The 19,435-nt window shown below is 37.7% G+C and overlaps 1 protein-coding gene across 2 annotated transcripts in view; it reads left to right on the top strand.

Annotated features, from left to right (window-relative positions):
• LOC121328002 (transcription regulator protein BACH1-like) overlaps nt 1–11,630 on the top strand; it is a 16,979-nt gene extending 5,349 nt beyond the window's left edge. For both annotated transcript variants that reach the window (XM_041272418.1, XM_041272419.1), the window contains exons 3-5: nt 3,707–5,011; nt 9,456–9,662; nt 10,948–11,630. In XM_041272418.1, coding sequence (XP_041128352.1) covers nt 3,707–5,011; nt 9,456–9,662; nt 10,948–11,271 — 1,836 coding nt within the window. In that variant the 3' untranslated portion in view covers nt 11,272–11,630. The remainder of the gene's footprint in view (nt 1–3,706; nt 5,012–9,455; nt 9,663–10,947) is intronic.
• The last annotated feature ends 7,805 nt before the right edge of the window (nt 11,631–19,435 follow it).

Raw genomic sequence — 19,435 nt, 5'->3', positions numbered from 1 at the left:
GGTATGTTGGGTGGTCTTGGTCCGTTTGGCAAACGCAAAGTCTGGTTCGCTTGCTAAACGTCAATGTGAACAACTGCTGGACTCAATCCTTTTGCACACAGGAAACAAACTATTGAGAGGAACGGTAGTTTTTCGTGCCAAGTTATCAGCGAAGTGCGAGAACTGTCTGACTATAGTAAAGATAGTTTACGTGTTTTCAGGCGCAGCAAAAGTAAATCGGAACCAAAAAGCACCATTTCACTTTTAATTAGTAGTTCGGTGAAATGTAGGGAAAAAAGATCAATACCTGTCATACAGTAAGAAAACAAGTTGCCAAAGTAAGGTAAAAATATCCTTTTTCTCCCAACAGATTTTTTTGCAGACCCCCGGCACTTTTATCCACACATGTATATTACAGGACAGCCGAGTTTTAATGACAGTTAACTTGATTTGCCAACATAAAAATATACTATGGAACACACTTATTGTGACCTCTGTCATTTATATTTAATAATTTATTTCTGTTTTAAGGTAGGGATAACGAAAGGTCACGTGTGTGTGATGATTTATTACTGTTTTGCTCATTTGCATACATTGCATCATGTCTTGTGTCATTTACAGCACTTCTGACAGTGTGTGAAGATGTCAGCGCCAAGATTAAAAGGAAAGTTTACTTCTAAATGTTTTCTAAACCTCATTCAGTTTAGAAAAATGTCCTCAATCACTCATGTGCCAGCAGAGGAAGTTGAAGTGATTACATCAAGCGGTGATGTACTGTATTTGCAAAAAAAACACCACAAGGTAGTTCTCAGAAATCCTGCTATGATGTCAACGTGAAATGTTCTACATATGTATAAAAATGACCAGACTTAACCCTTTGCAGTCCATTTATTCAGCACTTGTCAGGTCCAATTTATTTTCAGACGCGCTGTTTATTTATTTATTTATTTATTTTTTCAGAGTAAAACGGGTTTAAAAGGTATTGAATCACAAAAGGGCACTCAGTACTGTATCTCCAGCCAAGCCCCACCCTTTGTTTGCTGTATTTTTCACATACCTGTTTATAGACGTGCATACTGATAAATCATCTCCTGATCACTTGATTTATCACCAAACTCCTCAATAATGCGATCCAAGCCATTATTTTATTACTATAACATCTCAAAAAGCTCTGCAAATGTCTGTGATATTCTTTGAGCGCTGGATGCAGAAGCAGCTATCTCCGTTTAACTCCGAAGGTCTCATTGAAAGGTTTTCTTAGCTTTTTCTGGAGGAAGATTTCTCGACACCAAATTCACTCTGTGACACAGGTCTGGTGTCTTTTTGCTGTCGGACGAGAACCTCATAGTATAACCCTTCGGTAGCTGGCTTTGCCCCTGGGATGCAGTTTCACGCCCCTGGGATGCAGTGGCTACGCCACCCTCAGTCAGCAACCACCTTCCTATCCTAATTTCCAGCCTGGGCCATGGGCCTGCTACCACGTCTGGGCTTTGCCCGCTCCCCTGTCCTAAGTCCGTTCCTTCAGACTCCGACTGTTCTTTCTGCTTCCTGTGCCCTATCCTAACATACCCAGCTCACAACCCATTAGAAATGAGTATTTTTCTGATAGCACACTGTATATAACGTCTGCAAAGCATGACTGTCCGTGGTATTGAAGTGTTATATACAAGTACTTTTAAATGTGAAACTGATTCAAACAAGTGAAGCACTGTTTTTTATTTGTATGCACATACATATCAGTTCATTGCTTTCACAATTTTAAAACATTAAAAAAGGACAAACTAGAAACTGAATACAGTACCGAAAACAAGTTTCAATACTATTCTCAAAATAGCAGGCTGTTTTACATAGTGGTGTTGGTCCTGCAATTTTAAGCATCAATTTTACCCAAAGCAACAACTAACATAGTTTGACGTTTGAAATTAAATAAGCGATACAGTATCACGTCTGTCTTAACAGCTTGTCTAACTAGGGTTCCACCTGCAAACGTACGTTTCTTATCAATAAATTCACATTTACTATTTTAACTGTCTTATCTCTTCATACAATGTAAAATGTTTTTACTGAATAATGGTATTGTTCAAAATTGAAGATCATATAACGTGACAAATCATAGTCAGCACATAATAGGATAGAAACAAAAATCATATACCTCTTCTCATAGTATATAATGAGGAAAAGTTAAATACATATTTTTGTATTTTTTTTTTTACATTTGCTTTTGTAATTTCTAAATATTGTGTATATAAATCAGTAGTTAGAAACCCAAAGTAAATGTTACTTTTAACTTTTATATATGACTAGTGTTTCAAACATATATTAACAAAAAATAAAAATATAAAAGGTCTTCATGAATTTATATAACAAATGTGCACATAAGCGCCAGTGTACATACTGTAAGTGTTATACCCCTGCCTGTTTTTATGTATTTGTTAGTAAGTGCAGTATTGTACACTTATCTGGAAATATGGAAATTTAACTTGTCACAGTTGTTTTTAGGTTTCTTGTTAATGACAGAAAAGTAGGACAGTCTCCCATTACGCTTTTTGTCAGACATTTCTGTCGGTGGTGTAGTGGTAAATACGTTTTGTGGAGTTGAACAGATTGAACAAATAAACATGAACATAGTGATTGTTATTGTCTTATCCAATGAGCACGCAGAGAGGTTGATGTGATTCTGTGACCACACTCAGACGGTGCAAGTTTGCTGTCAATGTCTGGAACGAAGCGACGGCGATATTCTTTGATACATTTTTACTTGTGTGTTTGGTCAAATTCAAATGACTAGGCACATGTTTTTTCACATTTCCAATGTGTTTTTGTTTGAGATACAACTAACATGACTCAGAAGTAAACATTTTGCTTGTAGTTTAAATCATATTCTGGGGAAACAAGTACAGCAAAAAATAAAACATATCTTTGGGAACTACATTAGGGTTACCAGACAGCCCCTGAAAATGGTCACTGTTTGAAGGACTTGTTGTGAAATAATTGACTTTAGTACTCCTGTGTTGCAAATTAACAAAGTGGTGGTACTTAATTTGCATGAGTTCTACTGTTAGACCTCCCTGGCTATCGCTATAGATGCATTCATAGGACTACTGACATTCTAAGTGTCATTTTTATATCCCCAAAATCACTCTCTAAAGTGAGACACGTCCGTCCGTTTCCCCCCTCCCCACACACACACAAAGGAGTGTATCTTGCAGGATGTTGTAAACACCTGGTTCACGCACCATATAATCAAACCGAGTTCACTTAAAAACTGCATTGTGAACACAAACGGACTCGGTCCTGAAAAAAATTGGAAAAGGACCTAAAAAACTAACTTTAGTTCTCATCGAAACGAGCCCTGTCTCTTTGCTCACAGATAAGTGTGAACAGCAATCACATTGATTCAAACTAAACGAACCAGACTGAGTCCGTTTGAAACGGATCCAGTGTGAATGCAGCCTTACAGTAAATTACATAAATGCTACAGTATATGGTAGAACCCAGTTAAGAATTCAAATGTATAGCCTACAAATCAAATGTCATTTTAAAATACCTATTTAACACTTCAGTTGACCAGAAATCTGCATGAAGGGATCACAATAGCCAGTACAGTGTTCTCATTTATTCTTGTCGTGTCTTGATGTCCCTGGGTGGCACTTGAACTTGAGGCAGTACATTTGTAATGCACTAAGGAATGTTCTGACAATTATAATTTTTTCCCCCCTCCCCTTAGGTAACAGTAAAAGGATTCGAACCATTGCTTGAGTTTGCATATACTGCCAAACTTTTGTTAACCAAAGAAAATGTTCTAGAGGTCTGTATTTGTGCAGACATTTTGGGTTTCCACAACTTGGAAAAAACATGCTTTAATTTTGTAATAGCAAAGTTCTATGAAAGTAGGACAGACCCACAGGATAGTCCCAGAAAACTGTGCTGCAAAACAAAATGCTGGAAGTCAAAGCCCCAAGCCACCCAGGAAGATTCTTTAGGTTTAAACGTAGATGATGTTGGAGTTGAGTTCTTGGACAGTGTATCACAAAGGAGCATTGTTTCTGTACTCCTAAAATCAAAGAAAGATACAGTAATATACTCGAAATTAGCAGAAGTATCTGGAAGTTGCAACCCGAACTGTTCCGAGAGAGACGCACAGGCAGGTTATTCATCTTTATGCCCCAAATACAGGAAGTTTCAGCTTGCTTATGGGAAAGATGGATGCAACCCCTCACTACAGGATATTCAGACTCCACAGTTTCTCCAAACACAAAATGAAATCTGCAGCCTTACAGATGGAAACACTGATGAAGGAAAGGGAAATACCACCGGCAATATTGACACCGAATCCAAAATGGGAGAACATTGCGAGAGTGAAACTTGCCACCCTTGTGTCCCACATGTTTTGGAGGATCCTAGTGGTGTTTGTGCCTTGCAGCCCAGCGTAGTTTGTAGTCAACCTCATGGGTCAACACTTAACACATCAGATCACTGCGGTTTAAATTCACTTGAAATGTATGGTGTCACAGGTTCTGTAGAAGGTAGTGCTCCAGAGAGTGATGGTAATGAAAAAACAATAGAAACAGTCCTACCTGAGCTTTCATTCTCAAATTGTGGTGTCGAAGTTCAGGATGTTAACCAAACTGCCTGTACTGGAAGAAGCAGTGTCGAGAGAGAGGTCGCTGAACATCTAGCAAAGGGATTTTGGAGAGAACTTAACACCAGACAAGAAGGTTCTTTTGACACAGTGCCAGGTTCTCTGCAGCAGTCATCCGAGAAAACTCCTGAGTGTCCTTGGTTATCAATAAGTATAAGTGAAATGTACGAACCTCAGTCTGATTTTGCTGCAGGAGCTGCAGATTGCCCCTTCTTGAGCAACCTTAATAGTGATGGTTGCTGTGGAAGGTTTGAGGAGCAGAGAACTGAATGCGACCAAGGATCGCAGCAGGAGAAAAGCCCTTGCATCTCTTCAGTCAACTCAGGAGACGAATCTGACTTTGACACGGAGGGAGACAGTGAGTCGTACACCAGAGAGCGAGCACATGAGGTTAGTAACTTTGATATAAGAAAACTGTTTTGTATTATACTTCTGTAACTGTAAATTACAATACCATTCATTACAATATCAATCAATCAAATTGTATTTTTATATAGCGCAGGAGGTGCTCAATCTTTTTGCTTCCGAGACCCCCCCCACCCCACACTCGCACACAAGCACACATCAGGGATGGACTATTGCATAGCAGTTTTGACTGATTCCAGGTTTCACAATAAGCTTGATTAGCCCCAATGTGAACAAGTTCAGGTTTATCTTATTAAACTGATCCACTCTTGGTTTTAGTAGTATAAATCTGCTATTCAATGGGAGTCTCCATCCCTGATAAATATAATTATTTTTGTTTTACTTATTCAATGTGAAACCTGTTGTGGAGATTTCTTTGTTTTCATCAATGTCATGGCTGAAAATCCTGTTTCGCATAAGTAGGTTTTACTAAATGGGACCAACGCTGTCAGTGCTGCAGAAGAAGCAGTGATGTATTCATTGGCACACTTGCATCAAAATGTCTCCAACATTTCGCTGAACTTGGTTCTGAGGGAGCTGTCAGTGAGCTCTTTGATGGGGCAGAGGGGGTTGGTTTAGCTTCATTATTCTCACTATTTGGGTTTGTAGCCTACAGATGTGTAGCAGCTTGTTCCATCATGAGTTCAGGAAGGTAAGTATTACATTTGTTGAGTAGACCATACAGATGCGCTGCCAGCTGCGGTTTCATTACGTCGAAGTCAGTGTTTTGTTCCTGAATGAAAGAATGTTAGCGCTGAAACATATCGGTAGTCCCTCCACAGACACAAACTTTCCAGAGTTGTAGTTTCCTTTTGAATGCATCCCACCTTTTCATAGTTTTATTCATTTAAATATGTCTACGAGGTAACCCAGTTTTGCCCGCCACACATCATCTTTCAGTACTTTGGCAAGCTCAGGTTTCTTATCCGCCAAGAAAGGACGTAACTCTTCCTTGAGATTTATATATATAGAAGTAAGCATTCTGCCTCGAGAGAGCCATCTCATCTCTGTATGCATGAGAAAGGAATAGTGCTCTGCGCCCGCTTCATCACAAAGTCCAGCGAAACACCTGGAGTTTGTTGCTATGGGTTTAATAAAATTAACGAGTGTTACCGTGTTCAGAACATTGTGAAGACCTGGTTCAATGTCTTTTGCATCAAGCGCCTCTTGGTGTAAAAAGCAATGTGTCTAAATAGTGCGAGGCGCAACAGCTTTTATTTTTTGCACAGTACCAGAATGCTTTCCGGTCATTGCTGCAGCTACATCAGTGCAGACCCCAATGCAATTAGCCATGACATCATCCTAACATTTTGAAAATGTCGTTTGACTTTGTTGTCATGAGCAAAACAAAGTCTTCCTTTATTTCTTTATTCCGCACACACCAAACATAGGCGAATAAATGGGACATTTTAGAAATGTCTGTGGATTTATTGAGTTATATAGCTAAATCATTGTCGCACAGCCAATCGGTGCACTGCAAAACTCTGTCTTATGACATAAAAGCGATGCGTTGTTTGACAGTGTGATTTGACGTTGGTATTTTTGCTTCTGCCCAGACATTTCCTTTTTAAGTTCAATGGTGCATGGCATTGTTAACTCCTCAGCAATCATATGCATTTTTTTTGCTTTAGCAATTTTCTGTGCCACTATGTACTATGACACTACAAGCTTTTTATCTGTGGTAGTTCTGGATTTCATTACGGCTTTAGTACCAAGCAGTTCTTTTAGCTTTTCGCTCAAAAGATGAATGTTGCTTGTTTTTATATATTTCATGCTTGGTAATTAAATGGCTCTTTAATTTGGAGTGTTTCAGACATTCATTGGACAGTACTTGTGCACAAATTACACACTGCGGTTGAAGTATATATCCACTTCTAGTACAAATAAAACCAAAATTGAAGCAGCTGTCTTTGTATTTCCTTAATTTTGCAGCTGTATTACACCATAAGAACCTTGAACGTGTTACGTAACCTGAGAAAGCGTTCATTTCTACGCATGCTTATGACATGCTGAAGCTAATAGGTTTCAGTGTGTCATAAGCATGCAGGGAGAATAACACATTCTCCTGGTTTATTTTTGGAGGACCCCTTGAAACCTCCTCAAGGCCCCCTAGGGGGCTGTGGACCCCCAGTTGAGAGCCCCTAAATTTTTGTACAGAATCAGAGCCTGTCACAAATAGTGGATGTGAGTTCCAAAGAGTAGGACCTTATGAATAGAATCTTCGATCTCCCAGTGGAGCACATGCAGTTGATGGAACAGCCAGCAGCCCAGCTCCTGTGGAGCATAGCTGACACCCAGGGACATAAAAATGACTATAAAATCTCAAAAAGCTCTGCCAATGTCAGTGATATTCTTTGAGCGCTGGGTGCGGAAGCAGCTGCCTCCTTTGTTTATGTCTGTGTTATCTCTGTGGTGCAGGGGCTATGTGTATTGCTCAAATCCGTCTCACTTGGCCATTGAAAGGCTTTCTCAGCTTTTTCCAGAGAAAAATCGACTAGAGACCTGTGCTTGACGTCTTTTAGATGTCTGACATTGGACTGGAAAGGGAAAATTCTAATGTTGGACCTGGTTACAAAGGCATGAATTGGGAATCTCAGTCTTTTTGTGAAAGGTGAAAACAGATTTTGGCAATATTATGTAGGTGGTAAAAAGATGATTTAACCACGATAACCGAGAGCTGAGCTTCAAAACCAAGTCTAAAACAACTCCCAAGTTTCCAGCTGAGGTTTGGAGTTGTTTTAAGTGTGCCCTTTCACCAAGATCGCCGACTTCTGGTTCTGTCCTACCATCAAGTTGCCCCATCGCTGTGAAGGCATACCCACCAGCCTTATTTGGCACCTGTCCCGGTTGGGATCGTAAGGCCTTTACAACCTTTTATTACTTCTGTGACATTTAATATGTGTTGCATGTAATGGCATTGATAATGGTTTTGCAAATTAACAAATATTCAAATACTTGTCTGAATCTTGAACGGATAACCGAACTTGAAAATTCCATGTGTGTATTTTATTGTGGCCTGTTTACTAAGCACATTCTTCTTCAAAAAAATACTTTCAGGTTGGTTTTGGGTGGGTTGCCCATGCCCGTTGCATCCCTTTCACTTGTTCTGCAGCTTCCCCCGGTTCACTGCTTATGCCAGGTTCATTCTTGTTTGAGACCTAAACTAACATTTTCTTTAGATGCTTCTTAAATTTAGGTTTACACACTTAACTAACAGGCATGACAGACTCAAACACTTTTGGACAAGCCCTTACATTCAGAAGAGAGCTGCTGTCAGTGTCAGTGAATTCCTACACGCATCCACTTTTTGATGCATCCAAGGGATTGTTTAAGGATATACTTTCCAGAAACACTATTTTTCACATTATTTGGGGAAGTTATTCATTATGTCTGTGTTTATTTGGGGAAGTTATTCATTATGTCTGTGTGCACATGTCTGTGAAACAAATTTTGTTCTAGTTTGTCAAAGAACAAAGCAATGGAATAATACTTTTTTTAAAAGGTATTTTTGTGGTGGCATTTCAGTCTTTTTTTAAAATTATTTATTTAATCTTCCTTGTTTGGTTTATTTAATATCCGGTGTATTGTTTAATGTTGTACAGTAGTACACACAGACAACACCTAATAAGCTATGTGGCTGTAAAGTAACTACTAACTCCACTTTAAATTTTACTTTGCAAACTCAAGCTGTTGTATGTTTTGTTGAATTAAATTGTATGTGTTGTTTTTTGGACTTTAGAAATTGTAAAAATCCTTGTTAAATGTACATTAAACCCCAGTCTGCTCACTTTCTGGATGGCAATCAGGGCCAGAAGCATTTTAATAGCACTTCCAGTTTTAGCCCCGCCTACTTACAGTGATGTCATTAGAGTGCAAGTAGTGGTTTCTGAGTATGATTGAGTGCTGTGTTTTCTGCCCACCCCTAATCCCCTAACAGTTCCTTGTCTTTATGTGTGTTATACTGTATTTATTCTTTGAAACTGTGTTTATTATTTGGGACTGTAAACCCATCGCTTGGAACAGTGCAATACACATATTACCTGGGATTATTATTTGCGGCTGCCAGACCGGGATTACAAAATAAACATTGTTTGAACCGTGAATTTTGTTTGTCTTCTGTTTTCTAATCACATCACCACTTGCACCTGCTCACTGTAAACCACTTTGCCACAAGTCCACATTAGCTAATCTGAGTGCTGCATTTTGTTGTGCAAGAGAACTTATTTCTGTGTACAGATGCTTTTGACAAATAATGCTTTTCAATAAATGTTTTTGGGACTAAAGTATGTGTATGATCAAAAAGTGAAATAAATGAAGAAACACTTTAGAAAGTGACACGAAGCTAGTTTGAGAGCTGATTATTTAACCTGAAGCTTTTTCTTTCTTTTTTATATTTGTTCAAAACATAAGTTTTATCTTTAATTCTCAGGTGAAATTGCCATTTTCAGTGGAAAAAATTGCATCATTGACAAGAAATGATTTCCAACAAATGCTAAAAAACCACAACCTAACTCAAGAACAACTGGACTTTATACATGATGTCCGACGGCGAAGCAAAAATCGAATCGCAGCCCAGCGATGTCGCAAAAGAAAGCTGGACTGCATTCAGAATTTGGAATATGAAATTGATAAACTGGTAAGTAATGAGGGCCAGACCTGTTTCTTTACAAACATCATAAAATGTTGATGTGCTTCTGTTCTGTAATGTTGGTGCTGTTATGTTAATTGCACTGTTACATTATGTATTGATTGATTTTTATGAAGTTTTAAGAAGTTTGCCTAAAGTTATACTGTAATCTGTGTTTGAGGGTTTACATCCACCACGTTTAACAAAGGAAAAAAATTAAATATTCCCTTTTTTTTTAAATCCATTTTTATTTGAGTTTTTTTGCAAAAAGCTGTTTGCAACATGGAAATGTTGAATTTCCCCAAAACTGAAAAGGTGAAGCAAATGCATCTCGCCCTTTTAATATACAAGTATTAACTAAAAACAAATATTAAGCTCTGTGTTGTGCTAGCGCACTCTTGTTCACTCAGTACTCCAAAATTTAGTTCATACAATAGTGAAAACCTGCTGTAAGGATAAAATACTTAATGTATCACAGGATTCACTCAATACAAGGTATTGGTGACTGTTATATTCCAATTACACTGTGTAACAAAAAAAAAAAAAAATTTGTTCCTGAGTAGTAAGTGTTATTTCCTAATTGCTTATGCCTCAAAAGTATAGAAAATGGCTATTATTCCCCACAAACTTTGCATTTGTGACCAGGACAGTGATATTTCAAAATATCACTATTTCCAATGGGAAAATGGGCAAATGTGTGTCTTTTCGTTCACAGTCAGAAAAAAACAACATATGAATCCAAATTAACATGTATTTATACTAAAGTAATACAAAGATGACTACAAAAGATTTAGAAGTGAGTAGTTTTTTGAGATTTACAATTATACTGTATTTACAGTATAATTGTAAATCTTGAAAAACTACTTTTTCCTTTTCTGACTTTATGTGAACGAAAAGACACACATTTGCCCATTTTCCCATTGGAAGTAGTGATATTTCGAAATATCACTGTCCTGGTCACAAATGCAAAGTTTGTGGGGAATAATAGCCGTTTTCTATACTTTTGAGGCATAAGCAATTAGGAAATAACACTTACTACCCAGGAACAAAAATTGTGTTACATAGTGTTGTGTGTTTTTCAAGTTGCCTGTAATACATAGTTATACATTATTTAGTAGGAAATCATTTGAACATAAACCAACATACTATGAAATAATTAATTACGAACAGGAAGGCTTTAAAATTTAACCACCCCTGGTTGTAATAACTTTTTTATTACATTCTGCTTCCCAAGTGGTAGAAATATTGTATACTGCAGTTTTAATAAATAACTCCTTTTAAACTGTTTTTGCAGAGAAATGAAAAGGACAAATTAATGCATGAAAAAAACAAGTTAAAGATGAGCAAGGTTGAGACATGGCAGAATCTTTCCAGTCTGTATCAGAAGGTATGTAGTGAGGCTGCACTTAGGCCTGAGCAACTCCAGGTACTTGTGAAATATTCCTCCCTCGACTGTCCTCTTTCATTACTAATGGGCCAGAAAGAAAACACAAACAACTCAGAGCCTGGAGCTCAGACCTCGCCTTCCACAGGCTTCTCAGCAGAGACGTCTATCCTAGGACCTGCAGAAGAGACTGAAGTCTGTCAACCAAGTCAAGAGTACACAGAAGGGAATTAACAAGAGCCAGTGGAAACTTTTTTCAGGTATTCCCAAGGACCGTAGAGAACACACCTTCTACTGAACATTGTTGCCAGTGTTAAACAGGTTTTTTTTGTCGGGAGATCTGCTTCTATTTCCAGAAAAAAACTGGCTCTGATTCCATGTTTTGATGTCTTGCACTCTTGTCACTACTTTTCAACCGCACCTTATTGTATTTATTTCACAGTATCGAACACAATAAGAAGGTGGTATTTACTAAAAAGTTAAGTATAGCAACTTCTATAGAAATTACCGTTTTAATCTAATAAGCAATATATTTGGCTAAGTGATTATAATGTAGAACAGTGAATCCATTCATAGTCAATGTTTTTAGGCTATAGGCTATATATATATATATATATATATATATATATATATATATATATATATATATATATATATATATATATATATATATATATATATAATGAAATATATTAGGCAATCCATGGCAACAGCTGTTTGTACACTTTTTATATATTTTTTTTTAAATCCAAATGGCTTATCTTTTTGTCCTTTTTTAATTTTAATTAATTTTTAATAATAAATGCACTTGGTGCATCAGACATGTTTTAGTAGGCAGGGAATTTGTTTAATTGGTGCTTGAGACTTTTGTTTTTTTTAAGTTGTAAAGTTTTCCAACAGACACTGTAGTTCAGGCCTTTTAACACTTGTGAATCATCTTGGATTGCTTCTATTTCCAGGGTTAATCCTGGGAACACATAGATGGTGAATGCAATCCGGGGTGATTCTCCAGTGTGAAGTGATCTAATAAAAGCCAGCTGTGACTTTTTGGCGGGGTAGAGGTTGATCACATTGACACCTTGGTATCTTATACAGTATTTTTACCTCTGAATTGGTGCTTGTGATTATTGTAGTGACACTTAGTTATGGGAAGCAAAAAAAGAGATCTGTGCTTTGTATAGTTTTTCATCGTGATACTCTCCCATGCTTTAACTGTAACTCATAAGCTACTGATACTTGTACTCATTCTGTTATCCTCAGTTCTGCACCTCCTTAAGACTGCTGGCAGACCTATCATTAGAGATGCTCTTTTTGGTCTGCGCATGAGGACCATGTGATTTTAAACAAAAAGGAAGATGTGTGGGCCGAGTGTTACGAGTCCGCACATTTGGTATTTCTGTGTACAGAGTATCGGTTCCTGTAACTTCTGTCCGTGGTGTACCGTTTTATTACTGTCTAAATACGTTTATGTATTAAAGTAGAAGTTTAAAGTAGTGTATGATACGACATCGTAGGGAAACTGTCTTGTTGCCATCTACTTAAACATTGGTGGACTTCTACTTACTGCCATGTATGATGCAGAAAACTAAGAACCAAGTCACATAAACATGCAATTACTTATCTGATATAAAAAGGTTTTCTGGACACTTACTGAAGACCTCTCATATAATTCCATACACCTACATACCTACCTCATTTAATTGCATTTGTAAGATGCATTTACTAATTCAGTTAGGAAAAGTACTAAATAAGCAACAAAAAATTTTCAATATCCAATAAATGTATGTGTCTGCTGTACCCGCTACAGGATATTGTCATTTGGAGTCGATGGCCGTATCAAACTTCTCTGCTAAGCACCTAAAATGTAAGTGGTAAACAAATGGGGCAAATAAGTTAGAAACAACATAACCAGGGGCATTTTTAAACATGAAAACCAGGGGAATAAAAACTACTGTATATAATCATGTCATGTCTGCTCATGTTGTTAAACAGTACTAAATAGGGTGTTATTTTATATTTACACCAGTAGATGGCAGATTGTTACCATGAAATAAAAGCATTTGTATCCCAGAAAAAACTGCAAGCATGAATAGTATATTAAATGTTGCCAGTAAAACCATGGGGTGAGGGGGGGGATTCAAAAGGATGAAACAGTTCTGACTAGAGTACAAAGTTAAATAACTGCACTAACAGGGTTAAGCAGTGCGATTTTGCCTATTTTCATATTTACATATTCCCCCAAAGGAACAAGGCCACAAGACCAAAAACGAATGTATGCGCCCAGCTCGGCCTACTTTGTGAAGCATGACACTGCCAGTTATGAATCTTTGTAGCTGGGTCTTTCCATGCTAATGGGGTACATTCTGCCCTAGTGATATAACAGATAACATATGTTTCGAATGTATAGATGGATGTCCCTGTATAAGTCAATGTATACATATAATTACCATTTTTTATGGATTTACTAAACTTAGTATTACATAAAAATATAATCTGAAAATATAGTTATGTGTAAATTATGTCCAGCATTTTTATAGTGGTAAATTGGCCATTCTGGTGGAGTGATTTTCAGTTTAACATTGTACAAAATCCTATTTCTTTTGATGAATAATGGTTTATATGCAATAAAATGGATAACTTCTTGTGTCTTTGTTTTGATGTTTGTTGCCACTTTTTTCAGTAAATAATCTGTCCTAAAAATGTAATTTAGTACGTAACCATGTCTGTCAATGTTACATACGTTACCAGACAATCCTTTGCAGATATTAATAAATCTGATATTAGTATCATGTAAAAGTCTGTCTTCAGACTCCAGTTTTATAGTGCTGAGTTGCATTGTGTATCCCTATTTCTTTGTTTTTATTACTAGTCAAACTTTTCAATTGCATTGTCTGTCCAAAAAAAGAATGTATATAACATCCTCTGTATTTATTGAACAAATAGAATTGAAAGATTCAAAAGCCACATGTATTACTTATACAGTAGGATGTGTGACAAGGACTTAGTTTATCACATGGTACTAAGAAGCAGGAACGTTTGTTGTCTGCCTGTTGCCTAAGAATTTACATACATTGTAAATGTTACATACGAGTCATAAACTCTAATTTTGTTTTGATTCATAACATGCCTGAAAAAATAGTATTTGAGACATTTTAACCCTGTGCGGTTCCTATGTCGGAATAAGATGAGAAAAGCTTTCAATGGCCGAGAGAGGCGGAACTGACACAGACATAAACAAACAAGATAGCTCCTTCCCCATCCAGCGCTCAAAAAATATCGCAAACATTTGCCGAGCTTTTTGAGTTGCAATTCCTTTTTTAAAACCTTTTTTGCTGTGAATAAAATTACTTTTAAACAGCGTGTGTAAAATAAGTAGCTTGTGTGAAAATAAATTGGACATGACATGCCTGACAAGCGCTGAATAAATGGACTGCAAAGGGTTAAGATACATTCATATTCTTTTTAGACCATTCTAATTCCCATGCTTGAGCTGTCATGGCTTCACTGATCACTTTGACAGACTTGCTGAAGTCACGTATGTAACTAAGACAAACGCTATTTGTCTGTCCAAAGTTATGAATGCAGTTTATTTATTTATAGCCATTGGGTGTTGTTTGGGGAGCAGGAGTGGGCGGCACCTCCCTAGTTAATCCAGCCAATCTATCAATTAACCTCCCAGCTGTACTTTCTGACCCTGTCACGTCAGATTTATCTGACTTGCGTCTACCAATATTCGGTGACGTTAAACATTTAATTCAACCCCTCGATGTTTCTGTTTCCTCAGTCTCTGACTGCCTGGAAGCGATAGATAACAGGATTACATGTCTGGAACCAGCAGCTGCCCCTTCCCTGTGTTAGACCCTGCAGTGCCTTTCCCCAAGGTCCAGCTGCCAATTTTCACGCTTGTGACTGCCTCTACATCTGGTTCCTCCTCTGCTTGAGTGGGTCACTGACATACTCTCTTATAATTAAACAAAATATTATTGAAGGTAAAGACGTTAGCCTAGTCTCAATCCTCATTTCTACCTTTTGATATATGATAGTTGACTGTGGAGATATATCTGTTATAACCCTGTAATCCCAGATTGTTGTACTCTTGCTGAATTCATTCCTCCGTTTTCTGTTCTCCATGATGTTCTTCACAAAGTTTACCCCCACCGCAGGCAGTAGATGGACTCTTATTTATTTGATATCGTTGAGCTCTGCCAGATATGGCGGCACCATATTTTTGGAATACCACAAAGCGTTTTCTGCCAAAGCAGCATCCCGGTGGCTTTCCTGCCAACGCTTGTGGTGTATATGCTTCCATCGCTCCACTCGTCTCTGCCCCAAAGCAGCCTCCTCATTGACTTCATCTCACTACGCGCCTGCTCTCAATTCTCCTCCCTTCAGGAACTGCCTTCCCCCCACCCTTCAACCAGGATGTCATTCTATTTTTTTTCTCGTTCACGCAAAAGACAAACTGCACCTCTCCCTGGGAACTTTCAAATCTTATCTAGCGGGCATTCAGTACCACTATTGTCTCTCATATCTTGTCCCCTTGCCTTAAGGGGATGGCGAAGTGACTCTCCTTCCCATCTCCCCATAACTACTTATATTCTCTGGCATCTAATCTCAATGCCCCTAATTCACTGCCCCCTGTCTTCAGTTTTCCATCCCTGGGCTTTTGTTCCTGCAACCTCTGTCTGGTCCCTGATTGGCACAAGCTCCCTTTTTTTCGTATCTCCAAAACAGACCAGCTTCACCAGGGTGAATTTGTGTTCCTCTGTAAACTGAATTCACCGCTTTGTCCTTATTCCTTACTATCCCACTATCTTTCCTGCAGCAACACCTCCAACCCTTCTGATTCTCTCTTCATCAGTGCTAACAGTGACATCATAACACAAAACTAGTTTTCTTCTACTCTCATTTCTAGAGCTGATCTGCCCCCTCAATTCTATTCCCCTCATTCCTTTCATGTAGTTATTGCAACCTTGGCACCTAAAGTTAATGTTAAGCGGTTCCTTATCAAAAATATAAAAAAAAAAATGGGTTGCTTCCACCGTCGTGGAATCTTACATTTGTTTTTCACTTCCTGATATTTAATCAGCCCAACAGAATATTGATAGTATGCCCGGAGTGGGGTTTTTACTCTGCTGAGCTGGTGAGATTAGCCCTTTCAATAATAATAATAAAAAATGGTAATATTGATTTGTCAACAGTGAACCTATTTTCTTATTAACCTTTCTGTTTTGCATTGGTGGTGGAGCCCCTAGGTCCTATTTTGGGGGCAAGTGATGTTCACTTGAGGACCCCCGGCCAAATCTATCTTAACAATCTCTCTATCATTACAGGTTCCCTCTGGGGACAGCACACATGATCCCCAGACGTGGAGGCCAATCGGTTCTGTCTCAGCTCTGAGAGGGCGGCTCTTCCTGAGCCAGGGGACGACCCTGCACTTTCTCAAATCTCTGTTTTCTATCACTATGTTCCCCTTGTCAGCCTTGGAGGCCGATCGGTTCGGTCTCACTTGAGAGGGTGGTTCTGAGCCAGGGGGAAACCCTGTATTCTTTATGAACAACTTTTTCATCTATGCCTGTGTTCCTCTCTGGTCCCTTCTTTTGCATGTTCATTTCCTTCTCTCTCTCTCAGAATTCTTGTCGCCTCACGTGGCTCTGTCTCGGCAGTCTGGCCATATCGATCTCCCGAAGTGCAGGCGTTCCATGTTAGTCAGGGTGACTTCCTCTTCTAGTCTTCTCATATATATCTTCTGTCCTTCTCTTCATTTTCTCTTTGGGGGAAGTAACACTTGATTCCCACCCTTGGTTTGGTCTCACCTCCTAAAGTCACAATCACATAATTCCTATTTCAAGTAGCTTACTCTTCATAACCCTTGTTGGATAAATGCACTTTATTATTAATGTTAGGCTTAATAATGCACATCTTGGTTTGTATTTCTTTATGGAGGGTTTTATTTGTAACTGGGGCAAACTTAACACTGTCTCCTGTTACATAAGTTATAAGGACTGCAATAACTACCATCTCAAAATAACCATAATCCTTTATAACGACTTCAAACAAACAATCAAGATTTTAGTTTATCAATTTTATCAGTCAGTCATAGTGGACCACCATCACAAAGCGCTTTACAAGATAGTGAGGAACAATGCATAATAAATTACAGTGAAATACAGGGCATACTACATTAAATACAAACAGTAAAAAAACCAAATGCAAATTTGCAATGCAAAATTAAATACAAGGCTAGGATGTGAATTCTAAACATTGTTGATGTGTGTGTGTGTGTGTGTTATACAAAATCATATGAATAAAATGGAGTGAAAAACCTGAAATAGCAATTTAGACAGCAGCTAATAAGATATCAGGCTGAAAAGAGCATTCAAAGCAAGAGAGAACAAGTGGGTCTTGAGAATTGATTTGAAGCAAGCAACTAGGGAGCTGCAAATATTGCGTATACTTTTGGAATATGTATTGTAATGTAGCCGATACATTTATTTCCTGCCCTTGATCAAAATTAAAATAATTAGTTTAACCCATATTTATTATAAAACAATAGATGCTTAAAACAATAAAATAACAGTATTTCTATTTCAGATTTGGGATTTTTTTCTGTCCGTGTTACGTATGTTTTTATAAAACCATCATGGTGTTCAACCAGCTCTGATGAGGTGCAGAAGGAAACTACCTTTTAAACTGTTAAATACAGAAAATAGACCCTATATAGATTACTATGATTTGTTTTATTTTTCCTGTTTTTGAATTGTGTTTGTATGTCTCACTTTTTATACACCATTAGCATGGAATGACCCAGCTTTCAAAACCAAAATTAACATCCAAAACAAAATATATGTTTTAGTGGGACTATACATGTTTTAGTGTTCTGGTAGATAGCCATCTGGAGACTTGATTGTGTTGAATAATTATAAATGACAACTCTGCATAAAGTGACCCTTTTTTTCAGCTTGTATGTACCAGCGTTTTCTCATTTAAGAGTTTAAATGCAAGAGCTCATTTTTTGTCTAACAAGGTTATGCATTACAATAAGTGTTGCTTTAATACTGCTAACATTAGTGTTATTGAACAGGCTGTGTTGTGTTTTAAACCTTACAGCCTGTTCTGTAATGCTAGTAAAACACCTTTAGTTTACTGTATCCAATAATAAATGTTGTTTTAAAAGCACTTTTTTTTTTTTTTAATAAAAAGACCAAATTATTTTAGTGTGTTTTTTTTTTTTTTCAGCTACAGCAAGGCAAACTGGAACAGATTGCTTGTAGTGCTTTTGAACATGTGTGTGTAAATAACTATGAATTCCTTTCAACCATATTTGCCAGGATCTTCATAAAATGCCTTGTTACATTTCTGTAAAGCTTTACTTTTTTAACATGATTTTAAGTGAACCTTTGTAATCAAATGTACACATCCTTCTGTACTATGAATTGAACCATACATTTATTAACAGCAATAACTGCTAATATACTAATTTTTGAATTATAATGTGAATAAATGAATTGTAAGATAGTTAATGCTTGAGAGAGCACACAGCTTTTTAACTCTTTTTTGATGTGCTGTTTAATGTAGAGTCTGAATAAATCATTGAAAGTAAAGTCTCTGAATGGTATTTTGTAATACTATCGCATGGGGTAGGGGGGTGAAAACATGTTTAGGTAAACTTTAACAATCTACAGATTTATTTCTGCTGCCAGTCCTGGCTTCAGATCTCTCTCTATCATGCCTATACCAGTTTATTATGTTGAATATGGGCTCCTACTTTTTACGATGATATTATTATTATTACACTTGTTACCCGAGTAAAACAATATGCTGAATTTATTGTCATGTGATTCATATCACTGTAAAGCTTATAATGCTAGTTATGATTATTAATGTAAAATATAATGCAGGTCCCTGCCAGAATAAGCTCCCCAGTTTGAAGACAAGAAAATTACACTAATGAAGGCCCTTTCTGAAACTTTTTTTTTCATTTTCCTGGAAGTTTTATACAAGAAATGGGCCCTGTATGCACTTGGTATCAGGTTGGCCATCTCTCATAGTATCTGAAGATGCCTAGGCAAGGAATCAGTTAGTCTCTTAACATACTTTGGTCCAACAACTGTCAGTTCCTGGTGTTTGTCATTATGTTATCTCTTACATCACAGTTGTGCTTGGCTCTCTCTCTCCTTCTCTCTCGGCCGTGTGCTACAGCCACTAAGCACAGTCTCTGGTTCTCCTCTGTTTACTGTGGTCTCGCTTCTGTGCTCTTTCCTCTCCAGCTCGTCTCTCCTCTGTTTACTGTAGTCTCATTTCTGTGCTCTTTTCTTTCCAGCTTGTCTCTACTTCTTGGCAGCACCAGCCACCAATTCCAAGCAAACATGGCTTTCCGCTCTTGATCCCCTGAAGT

This window comes from Polyodon spathula, chromosome 15 (genome assembly GCF_017654505.1).
Source record: "Polyodon spathula isolate WHYD16114869_AA chromosome 15, ASM1765450v1, whole genome shotgun sequence".
Lineage (NCBI taxonomy): Eukaryota > Metazoa > Chordata > Actinopteri > Acipenseriformes > Polyodontidae > Polyodon > Polyodon spathula.
The sequence above is the reverse complement of the archived record's forward strand: the minus strand, read 5'-3'. Positions and strand labels throughout refer to the sequence as shown.